Genomic DNA, 18,629 nt, shown 5'->3' with positions numbered 1-18,629 from the left:
CTGTGAAATGGGGACATTACATTCCTCATGGGCTTGTTATAATACAGGTGAGCAGGTTAGGGCAGGGCCCACCCAGGGGTAGGTGACACACAAAAGCTGTGACACCTTCCTGGGGGTCCGGTGGGTGCCCTCAGAGCTCAGGGCATGTCAGTCGTGGGCCAGGCCCACGGCAAGCAGGCGGCCCATGATCCCTCCCATCGCCGACCGCCTTCTTAGAAGCTGAGTCAGACATCCGCCCAAACCCCGGAAGAAACGTGGCTGAGGCGGGTTCTAGGCCAGGCGCCCCTCCTCTCTGCTAGCACAGCTCGCCCTCCTCAGCTGTCTCAGGACAAAGGCTGGAGCCCACAGCAGGTTTTCCCATCAGGCGTTTATTATAAAGAAGGTTCCAGAGCACCCTGGCCACCCTCCTCCAGCCCAGCCTCTGCGCCCCCGAGCCGGTCCCTGCGCGGGCTGGGTCAGCCACAGACGGTCGCTCTGACCGGATCAGAACAGCGATTTTCTCAGGGCGAAGGGGGGTCTCTGCCAGGCCTGCCCGTCCTCTGGCACAGTCATTTCCAGTGTTGCGTTGGGAGCCCCTCGGTTCCCCTCCCCAGGTCCTCTGCACAAGTGGCAGCTATTCACAGTTGGCGCGTGATAAGTTTTTTAATATATAAAAGCTTTTTTTTAAAAAAAAACAACAAAAAGTGGTGCTATCTTTAGAAACACTTCCAGCAAGATCAAGTAGCCCAGCTACAGCCTTGATGCAACTTAGCCCCCGTGCCCCGCTGGAGACCAGGATCACCCGGCACCTGTCCCCTCGCCCTCCACCCTCCCCGGCTTGTGGGAAAGCCCGCAGAGCCGCCCCAAGGGCAGTGGGCACTGCCCACGCCACCAGTAGCCCCTGGAGCAACAAAAACTTGACACTGCTTGAAACAGTGTGGCCAGGGTCCTCTCTGGGTGAGGGGACAGAGACAAGGTTTTGGTGGTTGAAGCAGAAACCAGTCGAGGGCTGGTTTGAGGAGGCCTCCCCTCCGCCAGGTTGGATGAGGTAGTGTTTCCGGCTGTGGCCTCTGGGCCAGGTGGCCTCTTCTCCCCATTCGTTTGTCAGCGCTGGGACACGTGGGGCGGGACTCCCAGCAGTGGGCCGTGGCAGCGCGAGTGGGGCTCCGTCCAGGCTGTGCTGGGTGGTCGGTGGGGGCATTACCAGGGATGGCTGCAGCATCCGAGACCCCATCCCGGAGGCAGGGGCAGGGGAAGGTGGGAGGGATGGAGGTGTCCATGGGGCCAGAGCTGGGGGTTCCTCTGCCTGGCTCAGAGGCCCCTCCTTCCCCCCCACCCCACAGCCGACTCTGTCCAGTCATTTCCCAGCCGGAGTCAGAGGCGCTGGGAACAGAGTGAAGCGGAGGGCTGGGCGCCTCGCCCTCGCCAGCAGCCACTGTCTCCGCGGCTCAGGCCTCGCTGTAGCACTCGTAGATGTTGTCCTCCATCAGAGCCACCACCTGCTCAAACTTGTGCTGCAGCTGGCTCCTCCGGGCCGTGGGGTTAGCCTCCAGGGCGGTCATGATCTGAGGGGAAGCCAGGGGCAGCTGGGCCACGAGCTGGGGACCTGGACCCAGTGGGTCCCTCTGCAGATCTTGGGGGAGGACACAGCACCTGGATTTCTACTCCTGGTGACCCACCCCTAACACAAAAATGTCCTGGGATGTGAAGCCTTGAGCGGGAACCTCTCCTGGGGTTTTCCCAAGCATGGTGGAGGTGGGAAAGGCTGAAATGGGGGTGCCGTGGCCCTGGGGGTGAGTGCCTCACACCAGGGGTACCCACCTGCGGGCGATACCTCTTGGCATATTTATAAATCTCTGCCATGGCCACATTGGTGTTGAACTCGTTCTGGTATTTCTACAGGGAAAGAAAAGGCGAGAGTTGGGAGGGGTGGTTAACCCAACGATCAGAACTGAGTCCAGGCCCAGCCCAGACCTGCTGCTTCTACCAAACCCCTCAGCCCCCTCCCTGCACAGGCCCAGCCCGGACCCCCGGGCCACACCCGCGACTCCTCGGCCAGGTGCGCGTTCATCTCCTGCTCGCTGAGCGGCGTCATGTCGTGGATCTGCTTGTAGTAGCGCTGCACGATCTTCCGGTACTCGGGGATCTCCTTGGCGTAGAGGAGCTTGTTGGTTGGCGAATCCTGGGCAGAGAGGGAGGGAATAAGATGGTGGGTGGAGACGAGACAGATCCTTCTTTTTCTGGACAAGCCCTCGTCCCTCCTGCCACACAAATGGCCCCATCACCAAAGGTCCCCACTCTGCCGGCTTTGGACCAGGGGCTCCTCAGCCCCCTCCCTCTGCTGCCCTTTTACAGTGAACCCCTGCCCTACTTTGGGGGAACTGTCAGGAGGATGACCTGAAGGGGGGCCTATTTCTAGGGGGAAAAGTGCATGGGCTTTGTGCCAGCTCTCTGTCGCACGCAGGCTGTTCTGTTTATATCCTTGCTTAGGGTTATGGGTCTTGGTGGCTAAGATTTCTGGAAGCCTGACTGCTGGCTCAGTGGAATATTTCCCACATGTTTCCAACGCCCGAAAGCAAAATGTGCCAAGTCCGTTCCCCGTCCTTTGTCTGTCACAGCGTCCTGCCTTCTGAGACAGCATGTGAGGAGTGCCGGCACTTTCCCCCTCCTGCGGGCTGTCTCTGAAAGTCGCGGGCTGAGTGCAGGGCCAGGTCCCCGCCATCCTGCGGGGCCAGTCCAGTCAGACCATCGCGTTAGTGCCCACAGCAAGCAGCGCTCGTCCACGCCTCCTGCCCCTGCCGCTCCCTCTCCTCTCCACCCTCTAGAGCCAGCTGGATCCTCGCCTGCACACAGACGCCTCGGGGATCTCCCTCCTGCGTGCATCTCAGAGGGCTTGTTCACCTGTTCCCCTCTGCCCACCCCTTCACTCTGGACGCCCGTTGGATGGCTCTCGACCATCAGTACTGCTGCTTGGAGCCTGGCAGGTTCTCAGACGATGCTGTGCCCGACCGAGCAGGGTTTCCACGTCCACCCTGGCTTCCCCGGGCCTGGCTCTACAGCCTAACATTGGGAGTGGCGCTGGCCACCCTTGAGGTGGGTGCAGCTGCTCTGCAGCGATGCAGTTTCCGACTGTAGGTGCCAGTTTCTGAGACTGGCTGAGTGTCCCTCTTCATCCCACATCCCCCAGCCCTGAGCTCCTTCGGCTCCCCTCCAGAAAGCTCAGTCCCACGTCAGCACCCTCCTCCTGCCCCGTCATGGGGCAGCATGTCCCTGGGAGCAGTGACCTTGCCCAGCTGCAGGTCAGAGATGGAGCAGGCGTCAATGAAGGCCTGTGCGATGACCGAGAGGCAGGCGTCGATGTGGTCTGTCTTGTCAATGTCGAAGACAAACTGGGGGTTTTTCAGGATGTTCACCCAGAACCGGAGAGGAAGGCTGTGGGATGGGGGCAACAGAGGCGGTGTGAGCCCATGCTGTGGGTGGGGCATCAGAGGAAGTGGCCGCCCAGGGTGCTCAGGGGACAGAGGCAGCCAGGCCCAGAGGGCAGCCCTTCGAGGCTGGTGGAGCCAGTCACAAGGCAGAACCTCGGCGTGCCCATCCACAGATGGGGTTGATGACCATCGCTGTCGGCTGGGGTGGCAGCGGGGCTGGGAGCGGGTTTCCTGAGTGGAGCAGGGCAGGAGGCTGAGGCAGGAGCTGCAGGGCCTGAGTCTACCCCCGGGGCCTGCCCCACCCCCCACAGAGCCTCCCAGCTCTCACGCAAGAGCCTCAAGCCAGGTCCTGGTTCTCATTAAAAGGCCCCCACCCCGCCCTGCCTGGCGGCCCGCAGCCCCTCCTCCAGCCCTCACACGGCAGCAGGAAGTCCACCATCAGCCAAAAGGGCTGAGGGAGGGCCGGGCCTGGATCCTGGGCCTGGGCCTCAGGAGGCCAGAGAGGGTTGGAACACCCCCCACCCCAGGGCCACCGAGTGACTCAGCAGTCCAGGGTCCCGGCAACTGCACAGAAACTTCTGGGTCTGCAGCATTTTTTTCTGCAGGTCAGGCTGAGGTTTCCAACAACTTGTTAGGGTCTATGACCCCCAAAAGCTAGGACATGCCTCAAAGGAGCGCTACGAACTGGGCAGGGGAGTCAGATCACGCGGGTTTGGGCCCGGCTCTGCCACTGCAAGGGCTGCGCCATCTTGGACAGGCACTTCTCCGTGAGCCTCAGTGTTCTCATCTGTAACGTGGAGCTGACGGGGACCAAGTGACAGAGGTGGGGGAGAATGATGGTAGGGGCAAAATTTATATAATGCTTGCTTCTAGTTAACTCTTACAGTGTGGTGGATGACTCCCTAGCCCTGGTTTTACAGCTGGGGGAAACAAAAGCACAGAGAGCTTAAGTCACTGCCCCAAAGTCACAGGTAGGAGGTGTCGAAATAGGGACTGAACCCAGGCAGGTGGGCTGAGAGGCCAGGCCCTGAGGGCCCTGCACCACTGCTGCCCCCAGTGACAGAATGAGACTGCACAGCCCTCCCCGCCCGCCCCCCACCCCCCACTGGCCCACTACCTGTTGGTCTTCCAGATGTGCAGGGTGTCTGGGTCCGAGATCCCCCTCTTCTCAGCCTGCTCCTCCAGGAAGTCGAAGAAGTACTTGACGGCCAGTGGGGGCTTGTCTTCACGGATGCTCAGAATGGCCTTGAACAGGTCGTCAAGAAACTTCTGCAACGTGCCCTGCCCGGGAGCAGAGCGGCCACTGTCAGTCCAGGACCATGTGCAGAGGGGTAAGTGGGCACCTCTGGCAGCTCCAGGGAGCCCGCAGTTCTTGGGCTAGTGAATGGGGAAGCCATGTGGCCTCAGGCCAGTCACCTAACCTCTGTGTGCCTCAGGTTTTGTGTCTGTGAAATGGGTTAGTAAAACCTCCCTCACAGGAGTATTGAAGACTGGGGCATACAGCGGGGAATCGGTGGGGCTGGGGTGTAGGCTCTAGGGTGCTGACTCTGCCACCTGAGCCGTGTGGCCTTGGGGACATCACTGACTCCTGGGCCTCCACCGCACTCTCTGTTACATTGGCTGGTGCAGACGTTCTGTCGAGCACCTTTCATGGCTGTGCGCGACCCCTTAGCCTCTCGCCCCAGAGCCCATCTGGCCCCACAGGGGAAGAACTCTTGTCCCAGCTCAGGCGTGTGCACACAGCCGACCCAATGGAGCACCAGCGCCCCCGATGGGACATGAGGCCAGGCCCACCTTGGTGGACAGCAGGCGGGTCAGGTAGATCTCTGGTAGCACCTTCTTGCGGTGGCTTTGCCGGTGGGACTTCTTGGGCTCCGCCAGCTCATCCGTGGGCAGCACCTAAGAGGCCAGGGCAGCGGTCAGCGCTGGCGCCAGGCACCACCCTCGGCCGTCCTGTGGGAGGTCCCATCCTGGACCTCAGGCACCTGGCCCCGCTCATGCCTTGTGGCGCATGAGGGCTGAGACTCCCTGCTGATTCTGGGTCCCATCCCTGCTCCCCCACCGCCGGTCTTTCCCAGGGCCCAGGAGCACTCTCCCCAGAGGTCCGGGGGCGCAGGAAGCCAAGTCCACACCCACTGAGGGGTGGGCGCCCCCAGGGCCAGAGGCCATGCACTCACCAAATGGAAATACTTCTCTGTGTCCAAGTCTTTCACTGCAAGAGGAAAAACATCCACGATAAATAAACAGGAGGGAGGAGGGGGGAGAGAGAGACAGACAGAAATGGAGACAGAAAAACGGAGAGAGAGAGAAATCAAGAGAAATGGAGAGACCCAAAGAGACATGTGGAGAGAAAGAGACAAAGAGACAGAAAAATGCAAAGACAAAAAGAAGTAAGAGAGAGATCCAGAGAGACAGGCAGAGAGAGGCAGAGAGACAAAGATGGAGGCATTGAGAGAGACAGAAAGACACACACAAGGTGACAGGAGAAGCAGGGAGAGAAACAGAGACACAGTCACAGAGACAGGGCACTGCTCCACCGCCCGGCCCAGAGCTCCTGCCAACCCAGGCCCCACAGGCTGCTGGCAGAGCCCCCAGATCCCACTGCTGACCTCAGGAGGGGACCCTGAGCCGAGAAGAGCCAAGTCCCCAGGCCGGAGAGCTGGGCAGCTCGGCCGGGGGTGTCTGAGGGTGTGGATGGGAGCCTTGAGGCAGGGACACAGCCCAAAGCACAGATGGGCACGCCAGCCTTCCCCTGTGGCCTGGCAGCTGCCCGGACCTCTTGGAACCACATCCCACCCTCCTGGGGCCTCTCTCCAGCTGCCCGTAGGAAACCAGCCTGAGGAGGCCTGGCCATGGGCCCTGCTCAAGCAGTACTGGGGCAGAGGAGCCTGGCTGCAGGCCCTGCCCCCACCAAGGAGGCCATAGTCCAGCCCAGCCCTGCCTCTGGAAGCCTCAGTTTCCCTAGTGGGGCTGCTCAGAAGGGGCCCAGGCCTGGACTGGATGCCCTCCCCACGTCCACCGGCGCTACCTCGGCCCAGTGTGTTGTCCTTCTTGTCTGTGAGGCTCATGGCCAGGGAGGCACCTTCAGGGATCTGACAGGAGGGGAGAGGCCGAGGTCAGAGGTCAGAGGTTAGGGAGGCGGGAGTGGGGGTTGGGTGGGGCTGGGGACCCCACCTTGTAGTGGGCCAGGGTGTTGAGCTTCTTGCGGCCGTCCTCCACCACCGAGGTGTCGTCCAGGTCCCGCAGGATGTAGCTCTGGGTGCTTGAGGCGAACCACTCTGGGGGTGGGGAGCAGGGCGTCAGGGCCCAGGCAGGGCACCGGCCAGAGGGCAGCACTGGCCCAGGCCACTCAGGAAGAGGCCTCTTGCTCTCTCTCTGCAAGCTGGGGCAAGCCAGGCCTCTCTCTAAGCCTCTATTTCCCCACCTGTCAAATGTGGAGGGGGAGAAGGGTCTGGGGGAGAGCATGTGGTGGGCACAACGTGAGGTACCAGGTGGTGGCACAGAGCAGGAGCTCATGTCCTCATCTTCTGGGTTGTTACTGTGACTACTGCTGATGCAATGAGACGGGGCACCACACGTGGAAGGGCCACATCCCTTCCACAGCTCTCCACCGTCCTCAGGCGCCAGCTCTGCCCTGGCAGGCTCAGCCCAGCCTCATCTTACAGCCCGTCCTGCCCCCTGCACGCCAGCCTGGGCGAGCCACCCGCATTTCCAGCTCTGAACAGATGGTTGCTGCGCGTGCCTGTTCACCATCACAGCCCAGCGCTTAGAACGGGGCCTGACACAGACCAAGTGATCAGGATAGGCCTGTGATCACAGAATGAATGGCCTCAGCTTCCTGGCCTGACCAGGACTCCTATGCATCCTTCAAAATCCACTCCAGTGTCCCCTCTCTGGGGAAGCCTTTCCTGAATGCTTTTTTCTGTTGCCCACAGCTTGCTCACACAGCAGGATCTAACTCCCCACCAGAATAGGAGCTCCTTATTGATGGGCACCTCATCTGATTGTCCCTGTGTCCCCAGTGCCAGAACTAATGCGCATTTGCTGAGTGAGAGGAGTGTTTGACCACAGCAGGGGTTCCCAATGAAGCAGCCCAACGCCAGGGCATGCCGCCCCCGCCTCCGCCCCTGCCCACCGAGGTCGACGTCCTCCGCGCGAGGCCACTGGGAGTAGGGCACGTTCTTGCAGAAGGCCTCCAGGATCTTCTCCTTCACCTGCGTGAGCGTGTCAGTGTCCATGGCGCGCACGCTCAGCGAGTCCATGCCGCAGCCCTGGAAGGACACGTTCAGGTTCTGCACGAGAGGGGGAGGAGAGTCAGTGCGTGCTCCCCAGCACACCGCGGGGCCCGGGCGAGGCGACAGCCGGCTGGGGAGGCTGGGCCACGTCGGAGCCAGGACCCTCCAGGCATGGGGCCCCCTCCCAGCCAGCTTGGGGCCGGCCCTCGCCCTGCCGCCCGACTCACGCGGGGCTTGGCCTCGATGTTCTCCCGCAGCAGCCACTCCTCATTGAGCGTGTAGCGGGCTTTGCCTGTGATGGCATCGATGGAGCCCTTGTTGATCTGCTGCTTGATGGCGCACAGGAGCAGGAAGAATGGCTCCCCGACAGTCTCCTGGGGGGCACAGGGCGTCACGGGGTGAGGCCCAGCTGGCCCAGCCCAACCCCACCGCCTCCCTGCCCACCCTCCATATTGCAGCCCCCAGGCCCCTGGCCATGCTGTGGCCCCCACCTGTAACACTTTCACTACCGCCCTCTACCAACGCCTCCAAGGCTGCTTGTTTAATATTCTTGTAGATCCTGGAGCCAAGCTCCCCCAAGGTGTCTCCATAGATGCTACAGTCAAACACCACCAGCTGTGGGCAGGCACACTCATTTCATCATTCTAGCAACCCTTCCAGGTACAGGGTATCACCCTCACTGCTGAGGCCCAGAGAGGGCAAGCAACCTGCCCAGGGTCACCCAGCGGGAAAGGAGCAGAGCTGGACTCGAACCCCAGATCGGCTGACTCCCAAGCCTGTGACTATGTTTGCTAAGCCTCCCAGGTGAGTTTAGGTGGAACCAGAACACAGATGTGGCCTTAAATAATCCAGACCAGCGCCTCAAAGCCCCTGCCCTCGAATCTCTCTGCTCCATAAAGTGCACGTGGCCAGAAAGGGGCTCGGCTGCCCTCCACGGCCTTCGGCCTATTTTCATGGTCATGTTACAGCAAGTGACCCAGGTGTTTCATTTAGGGTCAATATTTAGGTAAAAATGGTGAGTTGATTTAAAGAAAAAGTTAAGTCTGTAATAGTATTAGGCAGATTTGGCAAAGATTATGAGGGCTGCATGCCAGCTCTTATTCCTGATCCAGTTCTCCAGCTCGGGTAGGTGGGAGCCATTGATGCCCAATTTTCTGGAGGGAAAAACAGAGGCAGCGAGGGGAAGCCTGGCCGAGGCCACATAAAGGGCCAGTGGAGCCGAATCCGGAGTCCGCTGCAGCCCCTATGGCCCCTGTTGCAGCCTGGTCTTTCCTGAGGCCCAGTGTGAGGCAGCCAGCAGAGACTGAGACTGGGCACCCCGAGGGCCCCCTAGGCCCAGCCTCCTCCACTCCACCCCCCTCCACCCCTTCCCCCAGGAGCGGCCACACGGCTCTCACAAGGGTGAGATACCTGGCCCTCACAAGCCCCAGGCCCAGAGACAGAGGCCCCAAACGACAGAAGGAAACCAAGGCCCAGAGAGGACAGTGACTTGTCCAGGGTCACGCAGTTGGTTTGTGCCAAAGACAGGACTCAAGCCAGGACATGTGAGGCCCTGGTTCTGGGCTCCAGCCAGGCCTGTGCCTTTTCTCCCACGATTCCCAGACGACTGCCTGGCATCTGCCACCACAGGGCAGCAAGCAGTGGGACAGGACCACGGGCGGAGCAGCACCTGTTCTGCAGAAAAGCCCTACTGGGCGTTCTTCCGGCAGAACGCAGGCGGCCCCGACTACCAGCCCCACCGGCCTCTCCAGCCTCGTCTCTCATCAGAAAGACGGCTGGATGGCCTTCAGTTCCTTCGTCAACGTTCCTCCTCCCTGCCTTCGCCCACCTGCCCCCAAGCCTGGAACGCCCTCCGTGTGCAACTCTTCACCTGCTTGTTCCTGCTAAGCCCTCCAGTCTCGGCTCAGGGTCACCTGCCCAGGAAGCCACCTTGAACCCTCCGCCATATGGCATTTATCACTCTGGGCTTTAATTTCTGCCTCCATATCTGCCTCCTCTGTGCCTGGGAGACGCCTTGGGAGGGGATGGGTCTGATTCATCTCCTGAGCCCAGCGCAGCGGCCCAAAGGTGCACCGGGGAGGGTTTGATGACTGAGAAAACAGTCTTCTGGAACAAAGCCCCTGACACAGCCTCTGTTCCGCCTCAAACTTGCTCTGAGCCTTCGCAGGAAGCCAGGCTTTCTCCGAGCCTCAGGGGCCCGCCCTGTGTACGGGATCCTCTGAGCCTGGCCCTCGCCCCCCAGCCCCTCCTTCCGCATCTGCATGAAGGACGTGACAATCCCTCCCGGCTAGATAAGGCGAGGATAAAGGGAAGTCGGATCTCTCAAGGGAAGGCTTGGGCCCTGCCGCACTGGGGGCACGGCCACACCCGCCTCACCCGCAGACAGCTGTACATGCAGATGGACATCCAGTTGGTGAGCATCTTCTCAACCACGGACTCCGTGCGCCGCAGCATCAGCTTGGGGTTCTTGGCAGCTGAGGCGTCAATGAGGTCCACCAGCAGCTCCTTCATGATGCCCGTGTAGTACTCAAGCTTGCCGTGGAGCGCAATGGTCAGCAGGGAGGCCAGGCTGCACCTGTGGGCGGGCACGGGGCATCAGCACTGGCTGCACGGTGAAGCCCCAGGACCCGAATACCACGTGGCGGGGGCTCCAGCGCCACCTCATCCCTGGACCCAGGGATCCCAGGTATGCCTGTGTGGGCGGGGCCTGGCAGACCACAGGTGAGCGTGGCTGATATCCGCCAGGAGGAAGGACCACCTTCTCTAACATCCATAGCAACCACCGTGCCCGAGGGCTCATGTCTTGGGCATCTAAGCCCAGGAAGGGGAGGAACAGGAGGGCCTCAGGACCTCCAGAGCCCCAAGACCCAGAGCCTGACGTTGGGAGATGCCAGCTGCCCAGAGGGCATGGTGATTTGCAAACTGCCCCAGGCTTAGGTCTGGCCAGGCCGACCCAGGACCGGCTGTCTGGCCTCCAACAGGCCCCTGCCCTCGCCCGGAGCCTCGCAGTCTGACCTGTCGCGCACTGCGAAGTCCTTCTGTTGCTCCAGCGCGTGGACGAAGACGATGAGGAAGTGCTTGTTGTTGAGCAGCGAGGAGAACAGGCTGATGCCCTCTTCCATGTTGGGCCGGCAGCTCTCAGGGATCTGTGCGGGCAACCGATGGTGGGGTGCACACAGAGGTCTACTGCCTCTGCCTGGCCTAGGAGTCAGCACTCATAATGCTCTCAATTGTTCCTTGAATGCCTTCTGGGATGGAGAGCTCACTATCTTTTAGCGACAGATTCCTCCCAACTCCCCATGATTAGGGTCAACAGATCAGATGAACTAGAAAGTGGGGCCCAGAGAGGGGCGGGGTTGCCCTGAGGCAGCCCTGTGGGCCCGTGGGGTACTCACCTTCCACTCTCCCAGCAGTGGGTGGGTCTCCTGCACCGGGGAGCTGCCCTGGGAATTGAGGGTCTGGGAGGGCAGTACGTAGCGCTCTTCATAGAGGGAGGAGCACTGCAGAGGCAGACCACCCACATGTCAGCAGGGCGCCAGCTCCCCTGACTGGCACGTGAGGGCTGCTCAACACGTGCAAAGGGACAGAAAGGAAGGAGAGGCGTAGGCCACGCCAGGGGACCTTAGGAGGCCAGAGAAGTGGGGACGGGGGTCCCAGGGGGCTTCCTGGAACAAAAGGAGCAGAACTGCATGAGCCAAGGCATGGCAATGCAAGAGGGCACAGGCTTAGGAGGAAGCAAAAGAAGCTCACAGGGGAATAGGGGAAACTGAGGCAGAGAGGCTGGCAGGGACCATGACGTGAGCTTGGGCTGCTGCATGGAGAATAGCATGGACAGGGCACGGGGGAGGACACTGGCCACCGGCAGAAACACTCTGGATAGGCTAGGGACAGTGGGGACAGGACAGCAGCCCCTGGAACAGCAAGAAGTGTGAGAGGAATGGAAGGGATGGGAGAGAGTCCAGCGGGCAGGAGGAGGGGACGTGGAGAAGCCTGGCTGGGACGGGGCCCAGAGACAAGAGAGGCTGGCAGGGCACATGGGGCCTAGGAGAGCCTGGGTCACCTCTGCTGGCCCTTTCAGCAAGGGGAGAGGCAGGCCCAGCACCCCAGGAGGAGAGTTTGGGCTGGCAGTGGCTTCTGTATGGACAGTTGAACATCAAGTGAGTGGAGAAGGAAAGTGGGGGGGGGGAACTGGGCCCCTCCCTTGGCAGGCGAGGGCAGGTGACAGGGCTGCTGTGGGCGGGTGTGCAGGTTTGGCACTGCTCAAGGGGCCCATGCGGCACTGGCTAAGTTTTCCCATCTGCATAAAAGTGCCCTCTAGGTTGGCATGGTGGCTGGCCAACGAGGGTGTGGGCTGACCTTAGGGAAGAAGGTGCGGGTCACAAAGTGCTTGTACTCCAGGAAGGGGATGCCCTGGCTGCGGTTGAGCTCCTTGGTCAGATCCGTCATGTCCGTCTGCAGCTCGGCAAAGCCTGGTGGACAGGCAGGCGGCTGTGAGTGGATCTTGAACCCATTCCCCAGATGGGAAAACCAAGGTCCATGGTCCCACGTGGTCCCCAGCCACTACCTTTACGAATCTCCTCTCGGATCTGAGATTCCATCTCCTCCATCTGCAGCAGCGTCTTCTGCCAGTAGCGCTCAGCTCGGCGGCTCTTTGTGCAGAAGACGAACAGGGCTGCGGGCAGCGGAGAGGCAGGTCAGGGCTGGAAAGCCCTTTGGGAAGCACTGTTGGCACACAGCGGCATGCAGGGCGTGGGCCTGGGCCTGGAGGGAGAGGCCTCAGCTCCGCCTCCTCCAAGCAGCGTGTGGGAAGGTAGACGGGTGCCCTTAGCCCGCGTTCGCCCCTCCCGAGTGGGCTGAAAAGTCCTCCCAGGCAAATGGTTTGGGGAACGGCCAGGAAAATAATGCTTTATGTCCCGTTCTTATAAATAGAAGTGTGTGGGGGCATGTGTGTTTAATAGTGGCGGACGGTGGCTCTCCCTGGATGAGAGAATTATGGGAGATTTCTGTTCTCTTTCTGCTTTCTATCATTTGCACTTCTTTCTACAATGACGAGGTGTAATTTATGAATTACTAAACATTTAAAAGCAGATTACACAGCAGTATTATATTATAATCCCTTTCCGGGTTGGAGGAGAGAATATACATATATATATATAACATTTTAAGAAAAGAGACTGGAAGGAAATATACCAAAATACACAGGGTGTTAATGGTTAATGATGGGTATTTTTTTCCTTTTAGCTTCTTCCAGTTTTCCCTAAACTTTTCCACGTTGAATATTTACTTTTTAAAAAACAGTTCTGTTGAGCTATAATGCACACGCCATGCAATCCATCCATTTAAAGTACACAATTCTACGGTTTTGAGTATATTCACGGGGCTGTGCAACCATTGCCACTATCTAATTTTAGAACATTTTTATTGCCCCAAGAAGACCCATAACCAATAGCAGTCCCTCCCGCTCCCCCGCCCCCAGCCCCGGGCTACCACTAATCTGCTTCCTGTCTCTGGATTTACTTGTTCTGGACATTTCACATAAATGCAGTCATACAATATGTGGTCTTTTGCATCTGGCTTCTTTCACTGAGCACGATGCTGTCAAGGTGCATCCACACTGTAGCATGTGTCAGCACTCCATTCTTTTTTACGACCAAATAATATTCCAGCGTAGGGAGAGACCACATTTTGTTTACCCATCATCAGTTGGTGGGCATCTGGGGTGTTTCCACCTTTCAGCTGTCGTGACTAACGCTGCTGTGAACATTCGTGCACACGTCTTTGTGTGGACACGTGTTTCCATTTCTCCTGGGCAGACACCCAGGAGCGGGGCTGCTGGGTCATGTGGTAACTCTGTGCCTAACATTTGGAGGAACTGTCAAAGCGGTTTCCAAAGCAGCTGCACCATTTTACAATCCCACCAGCAGTGCAGCAGGGTTCCAACTTCTCTGCGATGTGGAATATACTGCTTCTATAGCCACTGTTTTAATAGCAGTATAGCTACCAAGTCTGTAGGTTAATCTTCCCTGAGCAACCCTCCCTGCAGGACCTTCAGTAGCTCCCTCCTGACTAGAAAACAAGGTTCCAAACCCCTCTGCTGGGCGCTCGGCCCCAGCCTGGGCCAGTGCACCCCCACATCCACGGTCCCCAACCCACTGGTGTCGGGGCTGGGGCGCACCACTCACCCTCCTCTGCATGCATAAGCTGTTCCCACCCCCAAGCCCTTGTCCAGCTGCGCCCCAGCCCGTTATGCCTTCTCTCTATCTGCCGACCTGCAGAAGGGCAGGGGCAGGGGCAGCTCTGCCCTCCAAGGTGCCACAAGGCTGGGGCTCCTTACCAACCACCGAGAGCAGCAGCAGGACGCTGCAGATGACGATGGACACGACGATGGCCGTCTCGCTGCCCCCCAGCTGCAGCGTGGCAATGGTCTGGTTGAAGTTCCCCACCTGGATCTGCACAGAGGTGGGGGGAGGGAGGTCTAACTTCTCCAGACTTACGCCTTGGCTCCTCGCCTCACTAGCTGTGTGGTCTTGGGCAAGTCACCTAACCTCTCTGAGCCTCAGATGCCACATCTATAACACAGAGCTAGCCATGCCCACCTGGGGCTGCTGTGACAGCTAAATGAGATGATGTTTGCCAAGCCCTGCCACAGAGGGGAGACTCAATACAAGGGGCTGTGATTATGATTATGGCTTGGGAGGAGCAGCACAGGAGTCAGAGACAGGGCAGTTCACAGGTCCTGGCTGTTGTCCCCAAGAATCTGTAGGGCTGTCCAGGGACCAGGGACGCAGGTGGGGTCTGAGGACTCAGAGGGCAGAACTGGGACTGGGGTGCAGGTGAAAGGGAGTTTTCCCAGTCAGAGCCGTCCTAGGGCAGCACATGCTGCCTGGGAGGGAATGAGCTCCCCGTCCCAGGAGGCATGCAAGCAAGTGCAGTGTAGAAAAGATTCCACTGTCTGGGCCCTCTCTCTGCTCCTCCTACATCCCTCCCTTTCACGGCTGCATGGTGACTGGCAGCCCAGACTCTTGGTGGAGCACTGAGTAGAATGGGGGCAGCTTCTTACAGCTTCTGAAAGTCTAGCTGGAGCTGATCTATGACCTTGCACAGGTCACTAAGTTCTTGGGGCTCAGTTTCCTCATCTGTCAAGTGAGGATGTAAAGCTCTGCTTTGCTCCACTCGCCTAAGCTACTGAGCATGAAAATGCTCAGCTCCGATGTGCTGGGCGAGGGGCAGGCACTCGGGCAGATGGGGCAGGGCTGGGGCCAGGTCCACCTCCATCTCTTGTGCCCCCTCCACTCACTGTGATGGGCAGCTGCCCCTCAGCTGTACCCAGGGACTCGTTGACTGAGCAGTGGATGACTCTGTCCGAGACGATCTGGATGTCACAGGCCACCTGGCCTATCTTGACCCGGTACTCGTGCCTCTCGAGCCCCAGGCTGTCCTGCTCCTTCTGTGGGAGCAGAGGGCGGTGCTCGCTGAGGTCTCTGGCTGAGCCCAGGCTGGCCCTCCTGCCCAGCACCCACTGGCACTCACGTGGATGACCAAGGTGAGAGGCTCCCCGGGGTGGTGCTTGATCCACTTCTCCCTCTTGGCCGTGGAGAACTGGGGGTCGGGGAGGTAGTCCAGGCGGAACGGGCTGCCCCGCTGTGCCTCCTCGGGGTCCAGCAGCTCCTCAGCCACCGCCACCTCGTCGGCGTAGGCCCGCCCATTGATGAAGAAGTCCACTGGCGCCGACGCATTGCTCAAGGCCCCGGGGGATGGGCAGGTGATGAGGGTGGAGTTGAGAACTTTGCAGAGCTGGTCGGGGAGGGCCAGGGTCCAAGGTTGGGGATGGACAGATGGACATGGAGAAATGGGGAGAGAATGAGGTTTAAAGAGACATAGAGGGAGAGAGAGAGACAAGGAGAGAGACAAGAAACAGAAACAGACAGAGAGGGGAAGAGATAAGGAGAGACAGAGATGCGGGGACACGGTGAGCAAGGCCTGATCAGGCAGGACCACTGGCCGCCCCCACCCGCGCTGGGCCCCGCCCCCTCACCGTGGGCTCCCGGCCGATGTGGTGCACGGCCATGGACACATTCTGCACCATGTGGAAACGCTCGCCCGCCACTGTGATGGTCCGGCCGCCACTGTGGGGACAGCAGGCCGTCAGCCCACCTGCAGGCCCAGAGAGCGAGCCCAGCCTGGGGTCGGGCGGGGGTCTCACCTGACGGGGCTGCGGCGGGGACTGATGGCTGTGATGACCGGGTTCTGCATGTACCAGAAGGTGAGGTTGCCACGTAGGCAGCCGCGGCGCTCGAGGCGCACACACACGGGCACGGGAGCGGGCAGGGCGGCCCCAGGCACCATGCAGGTGATGCTGGTGTCCCTGCGCCTGTGAGGGCGGGGCGTTGTCAGGAGGGCCCCCACCTCCCACCGCAGGCCCCTGCCCAACGCCCCGTTGCCCCGGGGCACGAGCCTCCCCAGCCAGTGGTGTTTCCATAAACCCGCTGCCTCACCTTTGCTCAGGGATCCTCCCCACTTGAACACCTTCCCTCCCCTTCCCTCTGAGCCTGCCCCAACTTCCTAATTCTGCCCCATCCCTGCTCATCCAAGAAACCTTCCCGGAGCTCCTCTCCTGGCTCCTGCCTCTGGGGAGGCCTCTGCCCCGGCTCTGAAAGCACAGCCTTTTCTCCTGACCCCGGATGCTCCTCTTTCCCGTGGGAGTGTCTGCTTTTTCCTGAGGGCTAAGACTGTGTTGGGCTCATCCTGGTACTCCCAGCAATGCCCATCAAAGGGGCTCGGTATACAGCTAGTGCATAATACAGGGGTATTTCACCAAGAGGTTCTGGACCACACCCCTGCCACTGGACACACCCCTGGGACAGCCAGTGTGTAGTCATCACCATTTTCATCACAGCTGTCACTTATGGAGCACCGATGGTATGCTGGGCATAGATTACTTTCCACGACTCACTGGTACCGTTTTACCAGATGAGGAAACTGAGGCTCAGAGAGGAAAAGTGGCTTGGCCAAGGTGACACAGCCCTTAGAGATCCGAGTGATGGTGCAAGGAAGTCACCCCACTGCCCAGCCCCCCAGCCTGTGGGTTCTCTGCGCTGGAAGGGGCGGCCCGGGCCAGAGGCTTACACGAGCTCCGTGCAAGGTTCTGTGTCGTTCACCAAGACCTGGAGCTCGGAGCCCACGTGGAGGTCGCTCCCGTGGATGGTGATCCTGGTGCCCCCTGCCTTGGGGCCCATGGCAGGCTCCAGGGAGTGGACCAGGGACAGCTGTGGGGAGGAAGGCAGGCGGTCAGGTGTCGGCCAGCCCCTGCGCGCGTGCCTGGAGGGGTGGGCAGGATGGGGCCGCAGCCTCCCTTACCACATAGGAGAAGCGCTCCCGCGACTTGCCCTCCTTGGAGGTGTTCACTGTCACCACGTCAGAGAATGCCTCTGGGGCTGGCCCCGTGGCGCACACAATCCTGTGGGGAGGCAGCTTCGGTCAGGGGAGCAGGGCGCATTCCGGGGGCCAGGCAGGCACCGCCCGTTTCTCCCCTCGAGAGCGATCCCACTACCTACGCCCTGAGGGTGTGTGAGGTCCCCACCCCTGCACTCAGCCACCCACCCCTCCCACTCACAGCTGGGGCTGGCTGGGAACCCCAAAGTACTACCCACATCAAAATACCCAAACAATTTCCTTCAGTTGGAAAACAGCCACTCTGAGACCCCCAAGTACCACCCTGTGCCAGGCTCTTCCCCAGACCACCCCTGCCACGGCTTCCCCACAGTCCTGCAACTAGAAGACAAGGGCGTTGGCTAAGATGGTTCTCGGGGCACGTGGAAGTTCTCCAACCATGCAAGCATGTGCTGGGCTGGTAAACGGATGGCCTTATCTGTAAGCCTGACCTACGGCCTCCAGGAAGGAAATGCAGCTGATTGCCTGCTCACGAGTGTCTCCCAGAACCCCTCAGGGCCAGGCCCCACGGCTGGAGGCCCAGACCTTCTCACCACACCAGCAGCCCCCACGCTTTCTTAACTGCAAATTTTTTTTTATCAGAGCAAGGATTCTGTGGAAGTAGGGCTGTTCTAGGAACATGGACGGCTCCCCAGAGGAGCAGGCCCTGCAGTGGACACTTGAAGGATAGAGTGTCCCGAGCAGAAACGGGCAGGACACATGGTGGGACCAGCTTGAGCAAAGTCTGGGAGACCTGGGAGCAAGTGACTTCTGGGGAGCAGCAGGGTGCCAAGGAGGGTGGGATGGCAGAGAGGGGAGGGGAGGGCAGAGCTGCAGTTGGCACTGCCGGGGCTGGAGGTCACTCAGAACAGCGCCAGGACTGCCTGCTACTCACTCCTCTGACACCGTGTATCTGTCAGCCAGCGGCTCACAGGCCACGCTGCCAATCCACACGCCATGGGCCACGTCGCTGAGCCGCCGGCCCAGGTTCCTGCCGCGAATGGTCAGCAGGGTCCCGCCGTCCAAGGGCCCACTCAGGGGCTCGATCTGCCAAGTGACCGGGATGGGGCGGGAAGTGAATGGGGTCCTGAGGTGGAGACATCACCAGGCTTGGTGCCCTCTCCAATCGTGCACACACCCAGGGGGAGGCCACACAAACCCACTGCTTAGGGGAGGGTTTGGAGGCTCCGAGAGGACTGGGGCTGCTGGTCAGCTGGCAGGTCACAGCGGCTGCCAGTGAGGATGTGCACGTGGGTTACTCAGCCCACATGGGTCTGGGGACATGAGTGCATATGGACAGAGACAATGACACTTGGGAGGTCTCCTGGGGACACCGAGGTCTGCTCCCAGTAGCCATGTCTGACCACACGATCTTGCATCCCAGACACAGCTGACTGGGCCTAGGATGGGCACCTGACCAGGCTAAGCCAATCACATTCCTCCTCTGAGACTTTCTTCTGGTTGAAACTGAGCCTTGATTGATATTGGCGGCCTCAGTACCACCATGTCGGCAAGCTTTCCCTGACCTCACCATAGAAGCTAGGGACACTCGGCACCA

General features: G+C 60.1%; 1 protein-coding gene across 1 annotated transcript in view; it reads right to left on the bottom strand.

Annotated features, from left to right (window-relative positions):
• Positions 1 to 352: 352 nt before the first annotated feature.
• The window catches only part of PLXND1 (plexin D1), a 50,831-nt gene continuing 32,554 nt past the window's right edge, over positions 353 to 18,629 (bottom strand). Inside the window, exons 13-36 of the mRNA XM_023619930.2 lie at positions 17,967 to 18,118; positions 17,000 to 17,099; positions 16,769 to 16,908; positions 15,846 to 16,013; positions 15,678 to 15,768; positions 15,173 to 15,436; positions 14,940 to 15,089; positions 13,977 to 14,091; positions 12,207 to 12,314; positions 11,999 to 12,111; positions 11,038 to 11,142; positions 10,658 to 10,788; positions 10,019 to 10,217; positions 7,870 to 8,016; positions 7,543 to 7,699; positions 6,582 to 6,685; positions 6,436 to 6,499; positions 5,585 to 5,619; positions 5,202 to 5,306; positions 4,525 to 4,688; positions 3,264 to 3,411; positions 2,021 to 2,161; positions 1,801 to 1,875; positions 353 to 1,544 (exon numbers count right to left, since the gene is read on the bottom strand). Coding sequence (XP_023475698.2) covers positions 1,428 to 1,544; positions 1,801 to 1,875; positions 2,021 to 2,161; positions 3,264 to 3,411; positions 4,525 to 4,688; positions 5,202 to 5,306; positions 5,585 to 5,619; positions 6,436 to 6,499; positions 6,582 to 6,685; positions 7,543 to 7,699; positions 7,870 to 8,016; positions 10,019 to 10,217; positions 10,658 to 10,788; positions 11,038 to 11,142; positions 11,999 to 12,111; positions 12,207 to 12,314; positions 13,977 to 14,091; positions 14,940 to 15,089; positions 15,173 to 15,436; positions 15,678 to 15,768; positions 15,846 to 16,013; positions 16,769 to 16,908; positions 17,000 to 17,099; positions 17,967 to 18,118 — 3,093 coding nt within the window. The 3' untranslated portion in view covers positions 353 to 1,427. The remainder of the gene's footprint in view (positions 1,545 to 1,800; positions 1,876 to 2,020; positions 2,162 to 3,263; positions 3,412 to 4,524; positions 4,689 to 5,201; positions 5,307 to 5,584; positions 5,620 to 6,435; positions 6,500 to 6,581; positions 6,686 to 7,542; positions 7,700 to 7,869; positions 8,017 to 10,018; positions 10,218 to 10,657; positions 10,789 to 11,037; positions 11,143 to 11,998; positions 12,112 to 12,206; positions 12,315 to 13,976; positions 14,092 to 14,939; positions 15,090 to 15,172; positions 15,437 to 15,677; positions 15,769 to 15,845; positions 16,014 to 16,768; positions 16,909 to 16,999; positions 17,100 to 17,966; positions 18,119 to 18,629) is intronic.

Source organism: Equus caballus, chromosome 16, assembly GCF_041296265.1.
Source record: "Equus caballus isolate H_3958 breed thoroughbred chromosome 16, TB-T2T, whole genome shotgun sequence".
Lineage (NCBI taxonomy): Eukaryota > Metazoa > Chordata > Mammalia > Perissodactyla > Equidae > Equus > Equus caballus.
Note: the sequence above shows the minus strand (reverse complement) of the source record. Positions and strands in the feature narration are given on the sequence as shown.